A 17699-nucleotide genomic window follows, 5' to 3' on the forward strand; every position below is an offset into this window, starting at 1 on the left:
AGAAAGCAGAAAGCAGAAAGCAGAAAGCAGAAAGCAGAAAGTAGAAAAAGCATAAGAGTTAAAGAGCTAGTCTAGGAGATTGGATGATTAAAAGAGAAATTGAAGCAATGTGTTCACAGAAACAACTACATTGGCAGGAACGAAAGGCACATTTTCAGGACACACTATTTTACCCTCAAGGATTAAAGATACCGGGTCCCGGACAGGTAGTCGCAATTAATGAGTCCGATTAAATGGAAACATCGCGCCTCATCAGGAAACGTCATCCCCGTAAGATTGCTGGTTAAGTGATACTAATTTTATCAAAGTTTCTAGCTTTCGGGTGGCGTGTGACAACCTTGAGAGTAAGATTGCATTATACCTTCATAATCTCTACAACTTTGGATTTTTTTGATTGTAAATCCTTCAAAGCTTTTGACCAAATTTTCTACAGCATCTTGGATTGTAGCAGTTGGATTATCGTCGTAAAAGTTGGTCAGATAGGTCTTGTGTTCTTCCCCTAACTGACTTTTTGGACAGTTTGATGCACGGTTCGTTTTTTTAACTGGAGTTTGCTTGTCTGGATCTTTATTGTAAGCAGTTTTCCATTTACGTCCAGTCTCAGGATTAACGTTGGCAACGTTTGCTGCTTCTGTGGGCTTCATTAACTTTTGTTGGGTATAGTAGAGATATCTCTGTCTGTCCTCATTTCTGTATCTATGGGTGTCTCAACTTCAGTAATGACCTTTTTATTTTCTATGTACTTGCGCAAATTGCTCAAATTAGTCAAATGGAATGAGGGATCAACAACAAAAGAAGGCGCATCTTCTCTCGACTCATCAACGATTTTACCTCTACCGTCTTTGCAAAAGATATCCATAGTTAAAGAAAAATTATAGGCTCAAAATTCTGGTTAAAATATATTGAATAAGTGGTTAAAGTATTAGTAAAAAAAAAAATAGGTTAAATTAGCTTCAAATAGTTGACCAAATAGAATTTATTTTTCTGGTCAATTTAATCTCAAAAATGCGCCCAAAATCTTTCTAACATATGATCAGACTTTTGAAAAAATTGGTAAATCGGTGAAGGAAGCACTATATTTCAGGAGATTTTTACTTACATCAGTATTATTCTGTGATAGCCTTCATTTTTTGCTTGGCCACAGACGTTTGGGTAAATGCCAAAGCAACATTACTACAAATTACATTAATATATTCATCATAGTTAGCATCACATGTGTGAAATGTACTTTATTTAAGGAGTCTGCTACTTACATGACCATTTATCTGTGTTGTGTTTGTGAGAAAGACTAAGCTTCTCTCCCTCACACTGAAGACCCATTTTTCTATACACGTATGAGTGAATACGCAAGATATGACATAAACACTAATTGTCCAATAGAATAACTCCACCTATTGGTGTGTGATATCTATGTGGCTTATTATATATACACTCATTCTATGCGTCAATCCTTTGAGAAGCAAGCTTTATGCATGAAGAAGAACAATAAAGTAGTGAAGCTTTCTGTTAGTAAAGAAGAGCCCAAAAGGGAACTTTAAAGGTAGTACCCAGGTACCAGCAAGTTTAAGGGCCTATTAAAGACGAGCTTAAAACATATAAAAAGAAGTTCTGTGACCCTGTGCTTCTATTGCGTAGCCAGTCCCATCTTCTCATTTTACGTAACCGCAACAACAACAAAATTATCAGCAGCAGAAACCACCAGAATAGTGTATTGGTATATATCTTAAAGTTATAGAATATAACTTAAATGATTTCCAAGCATGAGATTCTATCGAGTGCTGGTTACACCTCTTTATCTCATATTTAAATGCCTGGTCGTGAAATTAATCTGTAATACCAAAAAGAGCGATCCAGTTTGCTTTTTACAAAAGCCAACGTTCTACAAACAAAGTGGAAAAGAAAGCTTTGATTCACAGAAAAGTGTCTGTCAACATTATGATCTGTTTGGTTAAAAGGCTAAAAACTTTAATATATAATCACACATATTTCTTCAAACTTTGTGAGATTAATCCTGATGTATTTGTACTGATGTTTCAAATATCTTGTCAAAAGTATACAAGTGCTTCGTTCTTCTTCTTCTTTTCAAAATCTAAGCTCTTAAAATCAAGTAAAAATTATTATAAATTACAATGCAAACTAATTATATTCTTTTTAAAATAATTTCAATCTTTACATTCAAAACTCTGTAGCTTTTAAGTATTAAAAGCAAAACAAAAAGAGCAAGCTTAAATAGAAAGAGATATATTGATACCAAGTAATGTTTTTCTCCTTTAAAAGTAATACCATCATTTTATAGTATTATTTCTTTGTAAATTATATTTTTTGCTGGAGTAACTACCTTATTTATATGTAGGTAGAATTACCAATATAACCTTGACTGTATATCTCAATGAAGCACTAAGACTTTATTGTCGTAAAATCAGTATTACTTTTGTCAATTACTCAATCTTGCTCGCAACCAAATTGACATTAATTTTGACTAATCTGAAGGTGTAGTTAGAAACTTTTCCAGTCAAATTCTTAGCAGAAGCTCTGGGATCTTATCTTTTTTTTTCCTATTGAAGATGTCAGCTATATATATACTTTCTGCTTTCTTTTTTTATATCGACGTTATTACTTAATGTTGCTTTGAAATATATGTGGGTTTATTTTCTAGCAACTGTTGGGTTCTTTTTGTGTCTTTTTATACAAGCGAAATAAATAAAAGCTTTTTCTTGCGTTCTCGCACAAGAAGCGCACAGACCACTTTAGAGTAACCTACATATCGCTGTTATAGAAACGTGTACTCCACTTTGAAAGTTATTGCTACACCGATCAAAACCGAACCTTTCCTTACTTCTTTGCTTTTTTGCTTTACTTTGCTTTACTTTGAAAAAGCCATCTTCTCTAGTAATCTAATTCAATATTATTAGCTGTCTACTCTACCTTAGAACAGTTACACAAACCCAATAAAAAGAATATATAGCCATATCACGTTTGCTCTGACGTGGACATCTAAGACTGACAAAAAGCGCAGTCGTAAACTTTAATCGCAGATGAAAAAAATTTCTGTTACTTATAGACCTCCTCCAACGCGCGTCGTTTATTTTCTCCTTGAGCAACAACAGTCCCGGTTTCATAGTGAGGCGTCTCTTGCGACCGTTGCAGGGAGATTCTTCCATGCTACAAGCATCGGAAAGTGAAAGTTGTTACTCGCCAGCTCAGTTAATTCTGAGAAGTCGTGGGGCATGGTCTCTTTTCATTTTTGGAAGGACTACTGTGTACATCGCATCGCCAATGTGGAATCATGATGCTGGGGGGAGGGAGGTCTAACCTGTGGTGAGATGTGCTGGCTCTTCACTGCTAACCTGACTGAACTCTTTAACGGCTGACGGTGAAGCTACTGGTAGTCGAATGAGCTGGACCTTATCACCTAGTGGTAAGTTCTCTGGCGAGTTCGCACCCACATTACTCGGTGACGAGATGTGGGGCTGGATGAACGGGTGCTTTCCGTTGGTTTGCCACCATTCCAGCACCTCCTTCGCTACCAAGTCAGGTTTACGTCCTGAAGGAGATTGAGCCGCGTAATGCGGGGACAAAGAACTTGGTGTCATGCTTTTTATTCCTTTACTCATGTAAAAGAACATTAAGTGAAATTCAATCAAATAGAATAAAATAGTTTCTTTATGTATGTATATATGTATATCTTTAAATAGATAAATAAAGTCCTTTTTAACTAGTATCGTCTCCAATAAAAAAAACAAGCCTTTAAATATTTCTTTTTACTTGATTGAAGAGGTTAATGTTGTAATTAGGAACCCTCGTTTATAGGAAAAAAAATAATCTAGTCAAATAAATCTGAAAATAAATAAAATAATATTTGTATATTTTGACGTAGTATCGATAACCATAGTTAACTTTAGAGGCTGTTACTTTCTATAAAGTATATATTGAGTAGGTCGTAATAGTCTTTGAAAATGCCGATGTCGTGAATTGTATATTATTGAATTTGGCTAATCCCATGGAAATTGTAAAGAGAATGTATTGGAATGAGAAAAAGAAAGGAAATGCAAGAAAATGAAAAGAAATGAGAGATGAGGAATAAAGAAATGCGTGTTAGAAAGATAGGCAGAAAAGTTGTGGTATAGGTTGAAAACACAAGTAAGGTTTTCATTGTATTTACACAGACTGTACCCCAAAAAAAGCTCAATTTGGATGGATTTATGAAACAAGTATAATTATTTACAGACGATTTTGTATTTTGAATATTAATTAATAATTGGTATCCTCTATTCGTTATTTCATACACATGTGTACAATTATATTCACAGTGCAAAATGTGATTCGAATTTAAATAAGAATTACCAAGAATTGATACATTACAAAATACATCCTTCGATATTCTGTATAAAGATAATTCGACAAAGATGTGCAGACAGTCTTTATATTACAGTCCTTAAAAGTGAGCTGCCAGACATATGGTATATTGAGTAAACAAGACCTGAATATCATAAAAAAGACATATTTTCATATTTCGTTCTTACAGCCAATTCATTGACATGATTAATTTGTATGTCGGTTTTTGTTTTGTTTTGTTTTTAGGCACAAGTGCTTAAAAGATACTGTGCTTTTGCCATTACAATATAGTAATTTTTCTTTAACTTAATACCAAAGAAACCACTTAACCTTTAAAGAGACTGAGAAAGATATTTGATATCATAAAACGACAAACCATTAATTTGATTTGATAAAAAAAACACTTGTACATCTTGTCATATATGAACTATTGAATAAAAGTCATTCCTAAAATCATCTCAATACAAGTATCTTGTATTGAAGTGCCAGTTTAAGGATCCCTTTTCTTTTCAGTATTGTTTATTAGAAGCAACGTTATAAAGGTGAAGAATCTAAAGAAGAATTGCCTCGAGATACTAAAATAAGTTTAGAGGATCCACAATTTAGTAAACAAATATCGGATCTGTCAAAGGTAAGAGTTTTGGGTAAAAGCTGCAAGTCCTTCGAATTCTACCTGTAGATTTTTTTCCATAGTTTGTGTGGACAGACTAAAAAGTTCCAATATATATATATATATATATTCAAACGGGTCTGACTGGTTAGTCTTCTTTCACTGTCAATTAAATTGAGAAGATCGTGCTCTTGGGGGGCGAGATGGGTCACAGAGTCCAAGAGCTAAAAAATCTGCGATAAAATAAGTTTGCCTAATGGAAGATATGGTTTTATGAACACTTTTTATCTAATATGCATTTGAACTAATTTTGCACTTTTTAGTCTTTCTGCACCAAGTGTAGTCAAGTGCTCGGAGCATTAAAATATGCCATTTCCTACATTTGATTGACTACAGTGTTTAGATTTCTTAACTGCTAAAGCTGTCAATGACGAGGCAAATAGTTATAATGAATTGTCATAGCCTGCACATGATACAGACAGTCTTTTTTTTTTTTGGATATTTTTAATGCCAAACTCTGTATTTAACTTGTTCACTTTAAACCCTAAGCTATGGTGGTTTGAATATTAGAATAGTTAAATAAAGTATCCCAGAACAAAAAGAAAAAAAGAAAAGAGAGAAAAGGTTAATTTACCCACATATTACTGAGATTAACAATGCAGCCACGCATACATAAGAAATATAATGAGAAGGTTTATACCATAAAATCAATTACAGGACAACAACAACAACAAGATTTTATTTATGATAAAAAATAATAATATAAATATGCGTTGTGTGTGTGTGTGTGTGTACATTTCTCTATAGCAAGATTTACTTTGTTCAAATCTCTTGTAAGAGGTTTGCTGTCTAATTCTAAAGGGTGAGATATGCATATACCTATATGTATGTATACGGCATTACCAATACCATTTCAAAAATTGTATTAGCTACTGAATTATCTATCTACAGTGTAGTATCTTATAGGTGCTTAGAAGAAATATAATTAGTGCCTAATTTTAGGTTACAGTAGTGTATATGTTTGTCCAATTGGCGCATTTTGATTTTGTACGTGTGGTACATTGTGGACCAAACAAATGGCTTAATTTTTTGTGTGGTTAAAACAGACGTTAATGCTAGAAAGCCAGAGAGCTAGAATATTACATAAACATATAGGCACATATTTTGAAAGGATCCTATTGGCATTCAATTCACTCAAAATGGTCTCGATGACTATCTACATAGACAAAGATATATATATATATATATATGTTATATATATATCAATTTCTCCTGGTTATATGGAAACAAGGGGTGATAGATCTGTTCAAATGGCGACCTAAACTTATCCGCTCAAGTAACTTATCTGAATCCTTTCTTTTTTGTATCTTTTTTTTTTCTGTCTCTCTCCCCCCTTGATTTTTTTATATTATATTATATGCATATATATATAAAGATAAAGCCTAAAATAAAATAATTGGACTCGTGACAGTTACCTATCTTACATATATATATATATATATATATATATATATTTATATTTATATTTATATAAATTTGAATTTTCATTATCTTTCTGAATTATATTTACTTCACATAAGAACCATGCTCCGTTCAATTCTCGGACTCATACTCACATCCGCACTGACAGCAACTGCTTTCCAGGCATCTCAACAAGTCTTCCAGGAAGAAGACTACTTTGAGCAGAATTTATACGAAGCCCCGTCTTGCAATAGTAAGTAAGGCCTGCTATTAACTGCATCTTATTTTACTTATCTGCGTTTAGATACACTGCTGTCGTGCCATTGGAATGGAAGAGTCGATTCTTGCTGTACTCCAAAATATGGGCTGGTAGTTCTCACATTACAATGGGTTCCTGGCTTTGGTCCAGATAAAGAATTCACTATTCATGGTAAGACTAAAGGCTAAAGACGTAAAAAGAAAATTCGGTCTATCTTTGAGAGAGATTCTACTTTCTCTGGATATTCATGTATTGATGTACATTTATGTGTTCTTGATAGGCTTGTGGCCAGATACATGGTAAGCTCTCAGTTAATAATAACAGCCGTAATAACAAGTCTTTCTTTAGCTCTGGTGGAAGAGCACCAGGTAATGGATGTGATCGCAGTCGAGTGGCCAACAACATAGGAAACATTGTGCGTGACATGGATCCTAGTCTACACTCTGAAATGTCAACATTTTGGCCAAGTTACAAAGGAGATAATAATTGGTATGTTAATATACACATAGAGAGTGCGTCATCTACGCGCCATTTTTCTTTTTCTTTTCAGGCACTTGATTATGACCACAAGAAGAATAAGAAAATAATAATAATAATAATAATAATCTTACATTTCCTTTCGGGGATTGATTTAGGTTCTGGTCGCATGAGTGGAATAAACATGGTACATGTATCAGTACTCTCAGGCCCTCGTGCTATGGTAAAGAATATACAAAATACCAAGACGTCACAGCCTATTTCAAGGTAACAATATAAAATAAGATAAAATAGAATAAAATAAAAATTTATATTGCTATTTAATATATACTAATGATTCATACAACCTTTACCAGCAAGCATTGGAACTTCGTCACTACTATGATTTGTTTGGTGCTCTCAAGTAACTAAAGAATATACATTTATATCCACACCTTGAACTAAACAAAGTTTTTGTTTTATGTTTATATTGATATAGTTTGGCAGGTGTAATTCCAGGACAGACATATAATGTACAGACTATGATCGAACCTCTTGAGAAATACGTTGGAGCCAAGATCAAGATGGATTGTGATCGCAAGGGCCAGCTGTCCGAAGTGTCGATGTTCTTCTATGTTGAAGGGCGTGACAAATATAAGATCACCGATGCATTCCAGAAAGGAAACTGCAGAGGTGCTGTATGGTATCCAAAGAAGTACTAGAAACCCAAAGAAATCTTTCACCAATGTCTTGAATAATCAATCGATAATAAACCGCAAATATTTTGTAACTTTTGCTATATATATTTGTTATGAAACATATTGTCAATTATCAAAAAAAAAGAGAGACTTTATCTATCTGTAGGACATATAAATATATAGTTCAAAACGTGGGATTATCCTGATATTTGTTACGCACTTTCATTGTGCACAGATAGTATTAGTGAATGACATGGCATCACATTATATTTTACTTTTAAAGCAAAAAAAAAACAGCAACAGAATACTTGCTATACAGCCAAGATTGAACTCGCAGCTGGTAAAGTATACGTATATAGAAATACAAGAGAAAGACCAAGATTTTTACTATTCGGTACTTTTAAACTTGAAACCAGAATTGTGTTTCTTGAACGGCTTGAGTGATATACAGTTCAACCATTAAAGCAGACTTTCTTAAATAGTCCCGTCAATCAATACATTAAAAAAGTGTTGTATTTTAAATAAGATATCCAAAGTAGATGTAGTTTCTCTGATCAAAAACTACTACCATTACTACATTATTTTAGTTTTGATTTACAGCTGACATTGTTTGTTTACCTTTGGCTTATATTATGATTTTTTTTCTTTTCTTTCATGAAATTGAAACAGAACGATATTAAAGATTGATATTAAGATAGAGAAAAAAAGAAATACAGGTATCAGCCTTTTAGAGGGCTATCAAAGGCTAGGTTATGACACACATATTTAATTAGCTAAAGCACCAGGATTCAATTGATACTTACAATACTTGTTTAGATTTACATATATTTTTAGTATGATGCTAACTTTATATCCTCCATTATAATGGGCTATTGTACCAACAGACTTCAAGCTTTTGGAAAGCCACACAAAGTCACCACTGTCAAGTATTGATTCTGTTAATAAAAAAAAGAACAATATGTGCACAAAAGACTAATTTATCTATATATGTTGAATAGCACAAAAATTGGTGTGTAGCTTTGAGATACAAAAAAGAAAAAGAAAAAGAAAAGGTGTTATAATTAAGCATAATATCACAAAAGCAAGTGTATTGTTAATTATTGTTTTTCTGTTTAACAATCAGTCAGTCAGCCAGTCAATATTTCATTACTTCTTTCTTTCTTTTAAGAATCTCGTAATACCGGGTCTAATTTATCCATATCTCTTGAATAGAGAGTAAGTGGGGGGATCATTAGTAATTCCTCTATTATCAATGTTTCCCATTTTGCTGTCAAATTTAAACCCTCTTTTTGCGTGTGCCTTTTTTTTTTATTATTATATATTTATTTGCGTGAGAATAGCATTCCAAGATGTAAATGATTCTTTGGATCTCACAAAAAAAAGGTGAAAGAAAAGTGCAACAATTGACATTTGGACTGTTTCATAGGCAAGAAAATGAATGGGATATTCCTTAATTTGTTTTGTGTGTGTGTGTATGTGTGTTTGCGTGTGATTTTTTTTACATGTCAAGGACAAATAGAGAAGGAAATAAGAACAGAAAAAGAATATATAGAGATATATATAGAAAGGTAAAGAAGTCAAAAGAGAAGGGGGAGAAGAGAAAGGGAGGAAGGCAAAGAGAAAGGGGAGATACTGAGATTGAGATTGTGAAAGGGTCTAAAGTAGATTATAAAGAAAAGAGAGATAGAGAGAGAGAAAAAATGGAGTAAACAAGATAGGTGTGTGGGTGGGTTGTATGGGTGTGTGCATGCGCGTGGGCGTGTGTGAGTTTGGGATTCGAGAGTTTGCGTGTTTCCAATTCACTTGCTTAACAGCATTTCCCGCTGCTTGAAGAAGAGTTGGCAGAAGGCAAAGAAGAGGCACCCAAGAGGGGAGCCAACTTGATACCGTTTTGCTATTTAAAATCAAATCAAATCAAATTAAATTAAAAAGCTCATCTAAAATTCATCTAAAATTCATTTTCTTTGTACCTCACTTGTTGGGTCAATGACACCACTCTGGATCTTTTTCTGAATAGATTGTGCTGTCTTTACAAATGCTTCTTCAACGTTATCTGCAGACTTTGCAGATGCTTCCAAGAAGAACAGATCATTTTCCCGGGCGAATCTCTCGCCTTCTTCACGGCTAACCTGTCTCTTGTTATCCAGGTCACTCTTGTTTCCAATCACAATAATAACTGTGTTAGGGTTGGCATGTTGACGAACATCTACACATAGCAAAAGTGGCACAACATTTTAAAGAAAGCAAAGCAAGAACGTTACAACAACAAAACAAAATTAGCTCATGTCCATGCCCAGGTTGTTCCCGATTGTTCGTGCAACAGCTCCAAATTTTTATTTTATTTTATTTTATTCTATTCTATTTTACCTTCAAGCCAAGTCGAGAGGTTCTCAAATGTGTCGCGTCTTTTTGGGGTTATTATTTTATATATATATATATACATATAAAGTTTGACGATTAAACCAGGCCACTTTCATCATATATTTTTTCTTTATTTTTACCTTGTGATATCATATACTAAGTAAATGAATACATATTTATATATTTATATAATGTGTGCGTGTTTTTGACCAAAAAAGAAAAATGAGTATTACTGTACTTCTTGTTGTTAGTCCAAACCAAGAAGACAATACACCTTACCCAAAAGTGCTCCAGCTGCTCCTCGATAATAGCTTCGCGTAATGGTTCTGAAAGACTCTTGACCAGCCTATGGAGATTTTATGTTAAAAGAGAGAGAAATAAAAAGGGATAATCCTATAATTGTTCCTCTCTATTATCTTCTCTGTAATTCTCTCTTTATATCATACCGTATCCCAAATCTGCAACTTAATCTGTTGGTCATTGACTGTCACAAAGCGTGTGCCAAAACCCACACTGTATAAGTTATATTTAGTCAGGGATAATATATATATATGTGTGTGTATGTGTGTGTGTATGTACACACAACTTCTCAAGGTCAGTCAATCTGACTTACCCAATGGTCAGGTCATGTGCAGGCATGAATCGTTTGTCAGTGAACTGTAGCAAAAGACATGACTGGAAGGATATTTTTTTGTGTATATATTTTTTAGACTTGTTATCAAAAAAAAATCATACTGCTTGGACATCTGTATTATCTACCTTTCCAACACCTAGTAATGCATACACACACACACACACACAAATAAAAAATAAATGAGTTGAGAAACGATTTGAAGATAAAATGTATAATGCTTGAAATAAAGATAAAGAAAGAAAGAAAGAAAGGAATGCTTACCAGTGTCGCCAATGATAATGTACTGTAATTCAGATTTATTAATGCGAATCAAAATAAAAGAAGCCATCACTTATTATAACCGAGACACTTACCTTTATAATGTAGTTGTAACTGTAGCTGGCCATTGTCGTTTATCTACTTACAAGATGGCAAATGGATGATTGAATGAAGAAGAAAAAAAGAAGAAGAAGAAGAAGAAAAACAGTTGAAACGAAAGAGTTAATCATCCTTTTTTGTGTAAGCCCCCTCCTCTTTCACTTTCAATTTGTCTCTGGCCACCTGCCATTTCTGATTTTTTTTTCAGGGATCACTACGTCTCCCCCCCTCCCCCCATCCCCCTCGCCTTCTCTCTTTTTCCATATTTTGGATCACCGCTATCTTATATAGGAAGAGAGCGTTTAGAGGGAATATGATGGGCTTCCAAAGAAAAGCAATATACAGTTTGGGAGAAATTTATTCGAGGTTTAAAGAGTAGTAACGATTATGAGATTCATACACTATAGATAATCCTTATTCTGTATGTATCTATTTGTAGTGAATTATGAATAAGTGTATACGTATTCATCTTATTTATAAAGGGGTGGTCAAGGGCAGTAAGTAATGCACATCCTGCATACGTCTTGTTTTACTTACTGTCAAATAATGTTCTTTTTTTTTTCTGACTGCTTCAAATGGGTGCTTTTGTAATCAATGGCTGACACTGTTATATACCTATGTCTAGGAAACAATAATAATGTTCATTTATTTATTTAAAAAGATCGATCATATATGTAGGTAGGTAGGTATGTATATTATGATTATGCACTCATTCTTTTCTTTACTCAATCAATCAATAGATAACTAAGCTAATATTGACAAGCAAATGATAATAACAATAAAGCTCTCATTTATAGCCATAATTCATGCCATGGTATTATCAGGCATGATAAACGCCACCAATATGCATACTGCGCATATTTATTTATTTCTATCTCATGTTGCATTGTATCAACAAAGATGTAAAGGAGACAATATACATATAGATATATAAAGGAGTTCAGCTTAAATGACCTGCCCTGAAAATAAAGGCCAATTTTCAATATATATATTTAAGTATCAAATAATGATAATGAATATCTTATACTAATTCACGCATTAGAATATTAAATATACTCTGACAAGTAAATTACATAGCTTGTATGTGAGTGCATATATTACTATTTCTTTATCTTAAAAGAAAAATGGAGTAATGACTACAGATATCTTTACTAAAGAGAAAACAACAGAATTGCTATCGACATGTGCTTTATCTATAAAATAAAGAAGAAAGACACAAAGAAAGACACACAGAGAGCAAAGTAAAATAAAGTAAATGAAAGCAAAGCAAAGGAAATGGGGAGGGGGGAGAAGAAGACCGCAAACCATTTTCCCCTTTTTTGGAAAGTACCAATGATGTCACACTCAAGCGACGCGTCCCAAAGAGACCCTCCTACGCAAGCCTATTCTATCTTGACCTTTTTTTTAAATATATATTTTAAATTCTCTTTTTTTTTTAAAAAAAATAATAATAATAATACACGAACACACACACGAATACACATACACATATATTTATACAGAATGCCTGCCACAACATCAAGCGGATTACCAACAACAGCACACATCCATCCCCTCGTGCTCCTTTCCGCAACTGACCATTACAACAGAGTCGCCACTGGCTCAAAGAAGAGAGTTGTCGGTGTTCTTTTGGGCCAGCAAAAGGGCAAGATTGTGAATGTCTCCAACAGTTTTGCGGGTAATTCAATATATATATATATATAAAGAAAGCCAATAATCTCACATTTTATACTCTTAGTCCCATTCGAAGAAGATGAAAAGGATCCCTCTGTGTGGTTCTTGGATCACAATTATGTCGAGGCTATGAATGACATGTTCAAAAAGGTCAATGGTGAGTAAATATATATATATATATATTACAAAAGCGGCAGAAGCAAAATATATAAAAAAAAGTTACAGGCACGGGATGTGTGATCTATGCAAACATAATCTCATCATTGCAATCATGCTTTTTTTTTTAAAAAAAAAAATTACTTAGCCAAGGAAAAGATGATTGGATGGTATCATAGTGGACCAAAGTTGCGTGCATCGGATTTGGAGATCAATGAACTCTTTAAGCGCTATACACCCAACCCGGTTTTGGTTATCGTAGACGTAAAGCCCAAGGCAGCCGAGATCCCCACCGATGCCTACTTTGCTATTGAGGAAATCAAGGATGATGGCACTGCTACCACAAAGACATTCATGCACATTTCGTCCGAAATTGTGGCAGAAGAAGCAGAAGAGATTGGTGTGGAGCATCTTTTGAGAGACATCAAGGACAATGCGGTCGGTACTTTGTCTACCCGAATCCACGCTCAGCTCGGATCTCTGTCTGGTCTTCAGGGCCGTCTTGAAGAAATCAGAGATTACCTCCAGAAGGTTGTGGCCGGAAAGCTGCCCGTGAACCACCAGATCATCTACAACCTTCAGGATATCTTTAATCTCTTGCCTAGTCTGGAGTCTCAGGGTATGGTCAGCGCCTTTAGTGTCAAGACAAACGACCAGCTGTTGATGATCTACCTTTCAAGTCTCATTCGTTCTGTTATCGCACTCCACAACCTCATTGATAACAAGATTGAAAACCTTCAAGGAGAAGGTATTTTGCCCGTAACTGGTAGTGAGGTTACGGAGGTAGCTCAGAAAGAAGAAGCAGAAGCATAAAAACAAAGAAGAACAAATCCTATCCCTCTCCCCTTCCTTCTCCTCTCAGTCTTTCTCTCTCAACAACAACAACAAATACAACAACAGAATTCTTTTTTCTTGTATATATTTATATTTACGTATAAAATGAGTGAGTCTGAGTAACGATAGTGGTAGTGTTAATAGTAATGGAGGTGTGGGCGTGTCTTTTATGCGAACCTGCTTCTATTTTTTATTTGTTTGTGATAAAGAAAAAGAGGTAGATGTAGATAAAGATATAGGTATAAGTATAAGTATAAAGATAGACATATAGATAAAGAGAAAGGCGAAAGATAAATGAATAAGATATGCTATTATGTATGTATGTAGGTATGTAATTATGTATGTATGTATGTATGTATGTATGTATGTGTGTGTGTGTGTGTATGTGGTTCAACTATGTACAATGCGTCGAATTATGTTGGAAACCGCGGTTTCATCATAGACAGGTTCTCCTGTGCCGGAAAGGGTTCCGCGGATACATATTGGCTGTATACCTAATTTTTGGATGGCAATTTTATCTACTGGTATTGTCGAGTTGTCCAGATAGACTAGATGAGTGATAAAGGCAGAGGGTGGGCTGGGATAAAACAGGTGGTTAGGGAAAGGAGGGTATTCGGCTTGCTCGAAAGAGCCTGAACCAGATCCCTGGCGTGGAGAACAACCTGGGGATATAGTCCCGCAGCTTGAGGTTGTGCTATTGCTGCTGCTGCTGCTGCTCACACTACAGTAGCTGCTTGAGGGGAGAACCAGAGGAGACTCGAGTAGTAGATCAGGCTCCTCGTCGCAGGATTGGTAGAATGCACGTCGACAGTCTATCTTCTTACTTTCGTTAAGCCCGTTTGTGATTGCTGATATGAAATCCAAAGCGCTGTAATCGCTTGTCTCGCGGTCATTGGACCCATTGAGAAGCAATATCTTGTGCTTTAACGAGGACGACTGCGCAATAGCATTGCCTACATGACGCAGGACTAGACAGGGCAAGACAGAGGTGTAGAGAGAGCCGATGGAGTACACCAGGGTCTCCTTTGTCGAGAGCTGAGAAATGACTTTTGGATTGGGAATGGGGTAAATCTCCTGTCCATAGTCGTTCATGTAAAAGATGCGTTTGATGGGAGACTCTAATTTTTCGTCTGCGAATTTTGAAAACACGAGGTTTGTGTTGGCCACATTCATCCTGTACATCTCTTCTTCCTCGGAAAGGCAGGAAAATGCATCGATTGGGTTTGTTCGGTACTTCTTTCGTCGTCCACCGGGCGTATCTGGTGCAGGATTGTTGGGAGGGTGTGATATTTCACATTGGCCGACAAGTGTGCCTCCGTCTGCCAGCAAGGCTGCAATGGTGACAGTGTGATTGGTGTTGATGACAGGAACTATACTGGCTCTATCAGACTGAATTCCCGTAATCGCTGACAAGAGGAAGATTGCTGCTTCTAGGGAACCAAGGAAGAGACGGGCACCCGTGAGAAAGAAATTGCCGATGCTTCCGTTGCAAAAGTTAAATTGTTTGTGGGCACGCTTGAGGATTTCAAAGTTGAATAGAGTGAGGAACCCACGAATTGTTTCTTTCTTTTCTATAGGGATATTATCCCAAAGTCTATATACATATACATATATAAAATTAATATTAGCCGATCGATCTATTGAATTGAATTGGATTGGTTTGGCTTGTATATTTGATTTCATTGATTGATTGATTGATTAATTAATTAATTGATTGGTTGGTTGATCGGTTGGTTGAATGATTGAATGCTTGAATGCTTGAATGCTTGAATGCTTGAATGCTTGAATGCTTGAATGCTTGTTTTGTAGTCTAGGTCTCAAAAACTATATTATTGGTGTTGATACTTGCGTGTGGCGTCCTTCTACAATGCTTGTCCATTCATCTTTCACGAGGTGATCGGGTATATTTGAAGGAAGTCTGTAGGACAAGAGTTCTTTGATGGCTGTGCGCTCAACGCATGGTTGATCGCTTACAAGGTCCATCATCTTGAGAAGCCGAGAACGCAGGTCGCCAATACTTGGCCCACCTAATACTCTCAATAGCTCGCTCTAATAATGAAGAAGATATAGTCTGTTAGTAAGTTTTCTTTAAGACTAGATACAGAAATTTTTATTGTTTTTGGCTTACTGTGGAACCGCCGTTGTCAGACACTCCCAAAACATATGATACATCTTGACCGGGCGATTCATGAAATGCTCGGATAATGTGGTTGCAAGCAGAACCTCCAGAAAATATGACAAACGAAGGGCTCTTTTTTGGCATTGGTATTTGTGATATAATTGAGGTGGAAACGAAGAAGAAGAGAATTAAAGTTGAAAATATTGAAATATTAAAACCCTTCAAGTCCGCAATCAATCAACAACCAGCCTTTTTACTATTTTATTTTTGGTTCTTATCTATATTTTTTTTTTTACTTTTACTGATAAGACAAAAAGAATACACACTGTAACCAATAGAGATCTTTGATATAGACATCCTCATGAGGTCTATGCACTCAAACGATAAGATCCTCGTGTGACTATCCACTCACATCATCTCACCCCTTACTTCCCTCCTTCTATATCTTTATTTCTCCTTCCCCTTTTGACTTGTCTGCTTTGACTCCCCTTTCATGCCTAGCTCCTTACTTGTGTACTTCATATGCCATTGTCTGTGAAGAGCTAGTCAAAATTTAATAAACAAAATATAAAGTGAAGACGAATATTCCATCTAGAAATCCAAAATTAGTACAATAATATTATGGAGTACAAGCTAAAATGGAGGAATTATTTTAATCATTATCACAAACAATAAATAAATAACAATAGCACAAAAAGATTATCTCTTTACTTGGACTGATAACAGCTAACCGAAGCACCTTAAAGCTGATTGTTTCATCATCTATTTCAAGAATCATTTTTGTACAAGTTTACCAAGCCAAATATCGATCTTTATAATAAGATATATCAATCAAATTGAAATAATACTTTTCTTTCTATACTACAGATACACACTTGAATAATGAAGGGGTTTTCAAACTAGGGAATTAACAAAAAGAAAAAGAGCATCTAAATCTCCCAGCAAGGTTTCCCGCAAGAAATCAACCCGAGAACCGGGTGCAATCTCCCATTTCCCACAAACGCCCGAGACAGTAGAAGAAACAAATAGCCTTTCTGGCCATAGTCAACATCTACACACTTGTCCAAAAAGAACTCGGAGACGACAGACCACAAACAAAGCAAATAAAAAGAAAATACACAGAAACAGAAACAGAAACACATTGTAAACACTTTGTTTCTTTTTTGGTTTCCCCTGCTTACCTGTCATTGTTAGTTACCAAGACACGATCATCTCATTTTCCCGTGTAATATACTCGTTATACTTTAACCCTTAAGAATAAATAAATTATTCCCTCACATTCTGATACTGTTATTGTTATTGTTGCTCTTGCCGTGAATAAATTGTGTTAATACCCTCAGCTATAAATACCTCTCATTTCATGTGGCTTTTCATTATTATCCAAGTTCTTAAACAAGAGGGAATAATACTTAACACAATAATCCAAAGCTTACCCTTTTGTATATGGTAAATAAAATACTAACTAGACTTTATTTTGCTTAACATTTAGTATCCTAATATTGGCAGAACATATTTTTTTAAAAGTGAATAAAATAGTAATTGAATTTAACCAGAAAATTGGAAAACAACGAACCCTTTTATATATACTAGCTTATAAGAAGAACCTTATTCTACAGGCATTGCATGGTCTAGTGGTACCACTTTATGTAAACATATAAAAAAATCAAAACTTGCTTTATTCATTTATTTTTCCCATGAAGAATATGTCTTGATACACTAACAAGAATTTCAATTGAAATTATTTT

At 34.9% G+C, this 17699-nt stretch overlaps 6 protein-coding genes across 6 annotated transcripts; 2 read left to right on the forward strand and 4 right to left on the reverse strand.

The window, feature by feature from the left end:
• Positions 1-311: 311 nt before the first annotated feature.
• On the reverse strand, positions 312-1320 carry PHYBLDRAFT_173558 (Homeodomain-like DNA binding domain-containing transcription factor; the record flags this gene model as incomplete). Its single annotated transcript, XM_018437056.1, has 3 exons — positions 312-696; positions 744-840; positions 1254-1320. 3 exons carry the CDS (start codon positions 1318-1320, stop codon positions 312-314), a joined length of 549 nt encoding a protein of 182 aa, XP_018286104.1.
• A 1795-nt stretch (positions 1321-3115) lies between these two features.
• On the reverse strand, positions 3116-3626 carry PHYBLDRAFT_173559 (hypothetical protein; the record flags this gene model as incomplete). The annotated part of the gene is made up of 2 exons (XM_018437057.1): positions 3116-3234; positions 3314-3626. The coding sequence occupies 2 exons, from the start codon at positions 3624-3626 to the stop codon at positions 3116-3118; spliced, it is 432 nt and encodes a 143-aa protein (XP_018286105.1).
• A 2903-nt stretch (positions 3627-6529) lies between these two features.
• PHYBLDRAFT_69141 (secreted ribonuclease T2) lies at positions 6530-7843 on the forward strand (the record flags this gene model as incomplete). The annotated part of the gene is made up of 7 exons (XM_018442056.1): positions 6530-6659; positions 6711-6836; positions 6946-6964; positions 7014-7154; positions 7301-7409; positions 7499-7545; positions 7621-7843. 7 exons carry the CDS (start codon positions 6530-6532, stop codon positions 7841-7843), a joined length of 795 nt encoding a protein of 264 aa, XP_018286106.1.
• A 1394-nt stretch (positions 7844-9237) lies between these two features.
• On the reverse strand, positions 9238-11249 carry PHYBLDRAFT_136523 (hypothetical protein). Its single transcript, XM_018429793.1, has 10 exons — positions 11168-11249; positions 11076-11097; positions 10940-10950; positions 10794-10855; positions 10627-10693; positions 10460-10526; positions 10321-10336; positions 10187-10224; positions 9790-10025; positions 9238-9713 (listed from the first exon to the last, which is right to left on the reverse strand). Exons 1-10 carry the CDS (start codon positions 11198-11200, stop codon positions 9627-9629), a joined length of 639 nt encoding a protein of 212 aa, XP_018286107.1. The 5' UTR covers positions 11201-11249; the 3' UTR covers positions 9238-9626.
• A 1332-nt stretch (positions 11250-12581) lies between these two features.
• Positions 12582-13921, forward strand: PHYBLDRAFT_136524 (hypothetical protein). Its single transcript, XM_018429794.1, has 3 exons — positions 12582-12849; positions 12910-13002; positions 13150-13921. Exons 1-3 carry the CDS (start codon positions 12675-12677, stop codon positions 13812-13814), a joined length of 933 nt encoding a protein of 310 aa, XP_018286108.1. The 5' UTR covers positions 12582-12674; the 3' UTR covers positions 13815-13921.
• Positions 13922-14004: 83 nt separating this feature from the next.
• On the reverse strand, positions 14005-16732 carry PHYBLDRAFT_188799 (hypothetical protein; the record flags this gene model as incomplete). Its single annotated transcript, XM_018439563.1, has 6 exons — positions 14005-15401; positions 15681-15884; positions 15964-16086; positions 16251-16255; positions 16464-16496; positions 16666-16732. The coding sequence occupies 6 exons, from the start codon at positions 16730-16732 to the stop codon at positions 14226-14228; spliced, it is 1608 nt and encodes a 535-aa protein (XP_018286109.1). The 3' UTR covers positions 14005-14225.
• Positions 16733-17699: the final 967 nt, after the last annotated feature.

Source organism: Phycomyces blakesleeanus, assembly GCF_001638985.1.
Source record: "Phycomyces blakesleeanus NRRL 1555(-) unplaced genomic scaffold PHYBLscaffold_26, whole genome shotgun sequence".
NCBI lineage: Eukaryota > Fungi > Mucoromycota > Mucoromycetes > Mucorales > Phycomycetaceae > Phycomyces > Phycomyces blakesleeanus.

What these genes read in the sequence shown, in the direction of transcription:
- PHYBLDRAFT_136523 (XM_018429793.1), bottom strand. Translation starts at nt 11,200, where the DNA reads ATGGCCAGCTACAGTTACAACTACATTATAAAG. An exon ending in GCACATGACCTGACCATTGG is followed by an intron (nt 10,694 to 10,793) that starts GTAAGTCAGATT and finishes TAACTTATACAG; the next exon opens with TGTGGGTTTTGGCACACGCT. An exon ending in CCTCTCGACTTGGCTTGAAG is followed by an intron (nt 10,026 to 10,186) that starts GTAAAATAGAAT and finishes TGCTATGTGTAG; the next exon opens with ATGTTCGTCAACATGCCAAC.
- PHYBLDRAFT_136524 (XM_018429794.1), top strand. Translation starts at nt 12,675, where the DNA reads ATGCCTGCCACAACATCAAGCGGATTACCAACAACAGCACACATCCAT. An exon ending in TGTCTCCAACAGTTTTGCGG is followed by an intron (nt 12,850 to 12,909) that starts GTAATTCAATAT and finishes TTATACTCTTAG; the next exon opens with TCCCATTCGAAGAAGATGAA. An exon ending in CATGTTCAAAAAGGTCAATG is followed by an intron (nt 13,003 to 13,149) that starts GTGAGTAAATAT and finishes AAAATTACTTAG; the next exon opens with CCAAGGAAAAGATGATTGGA.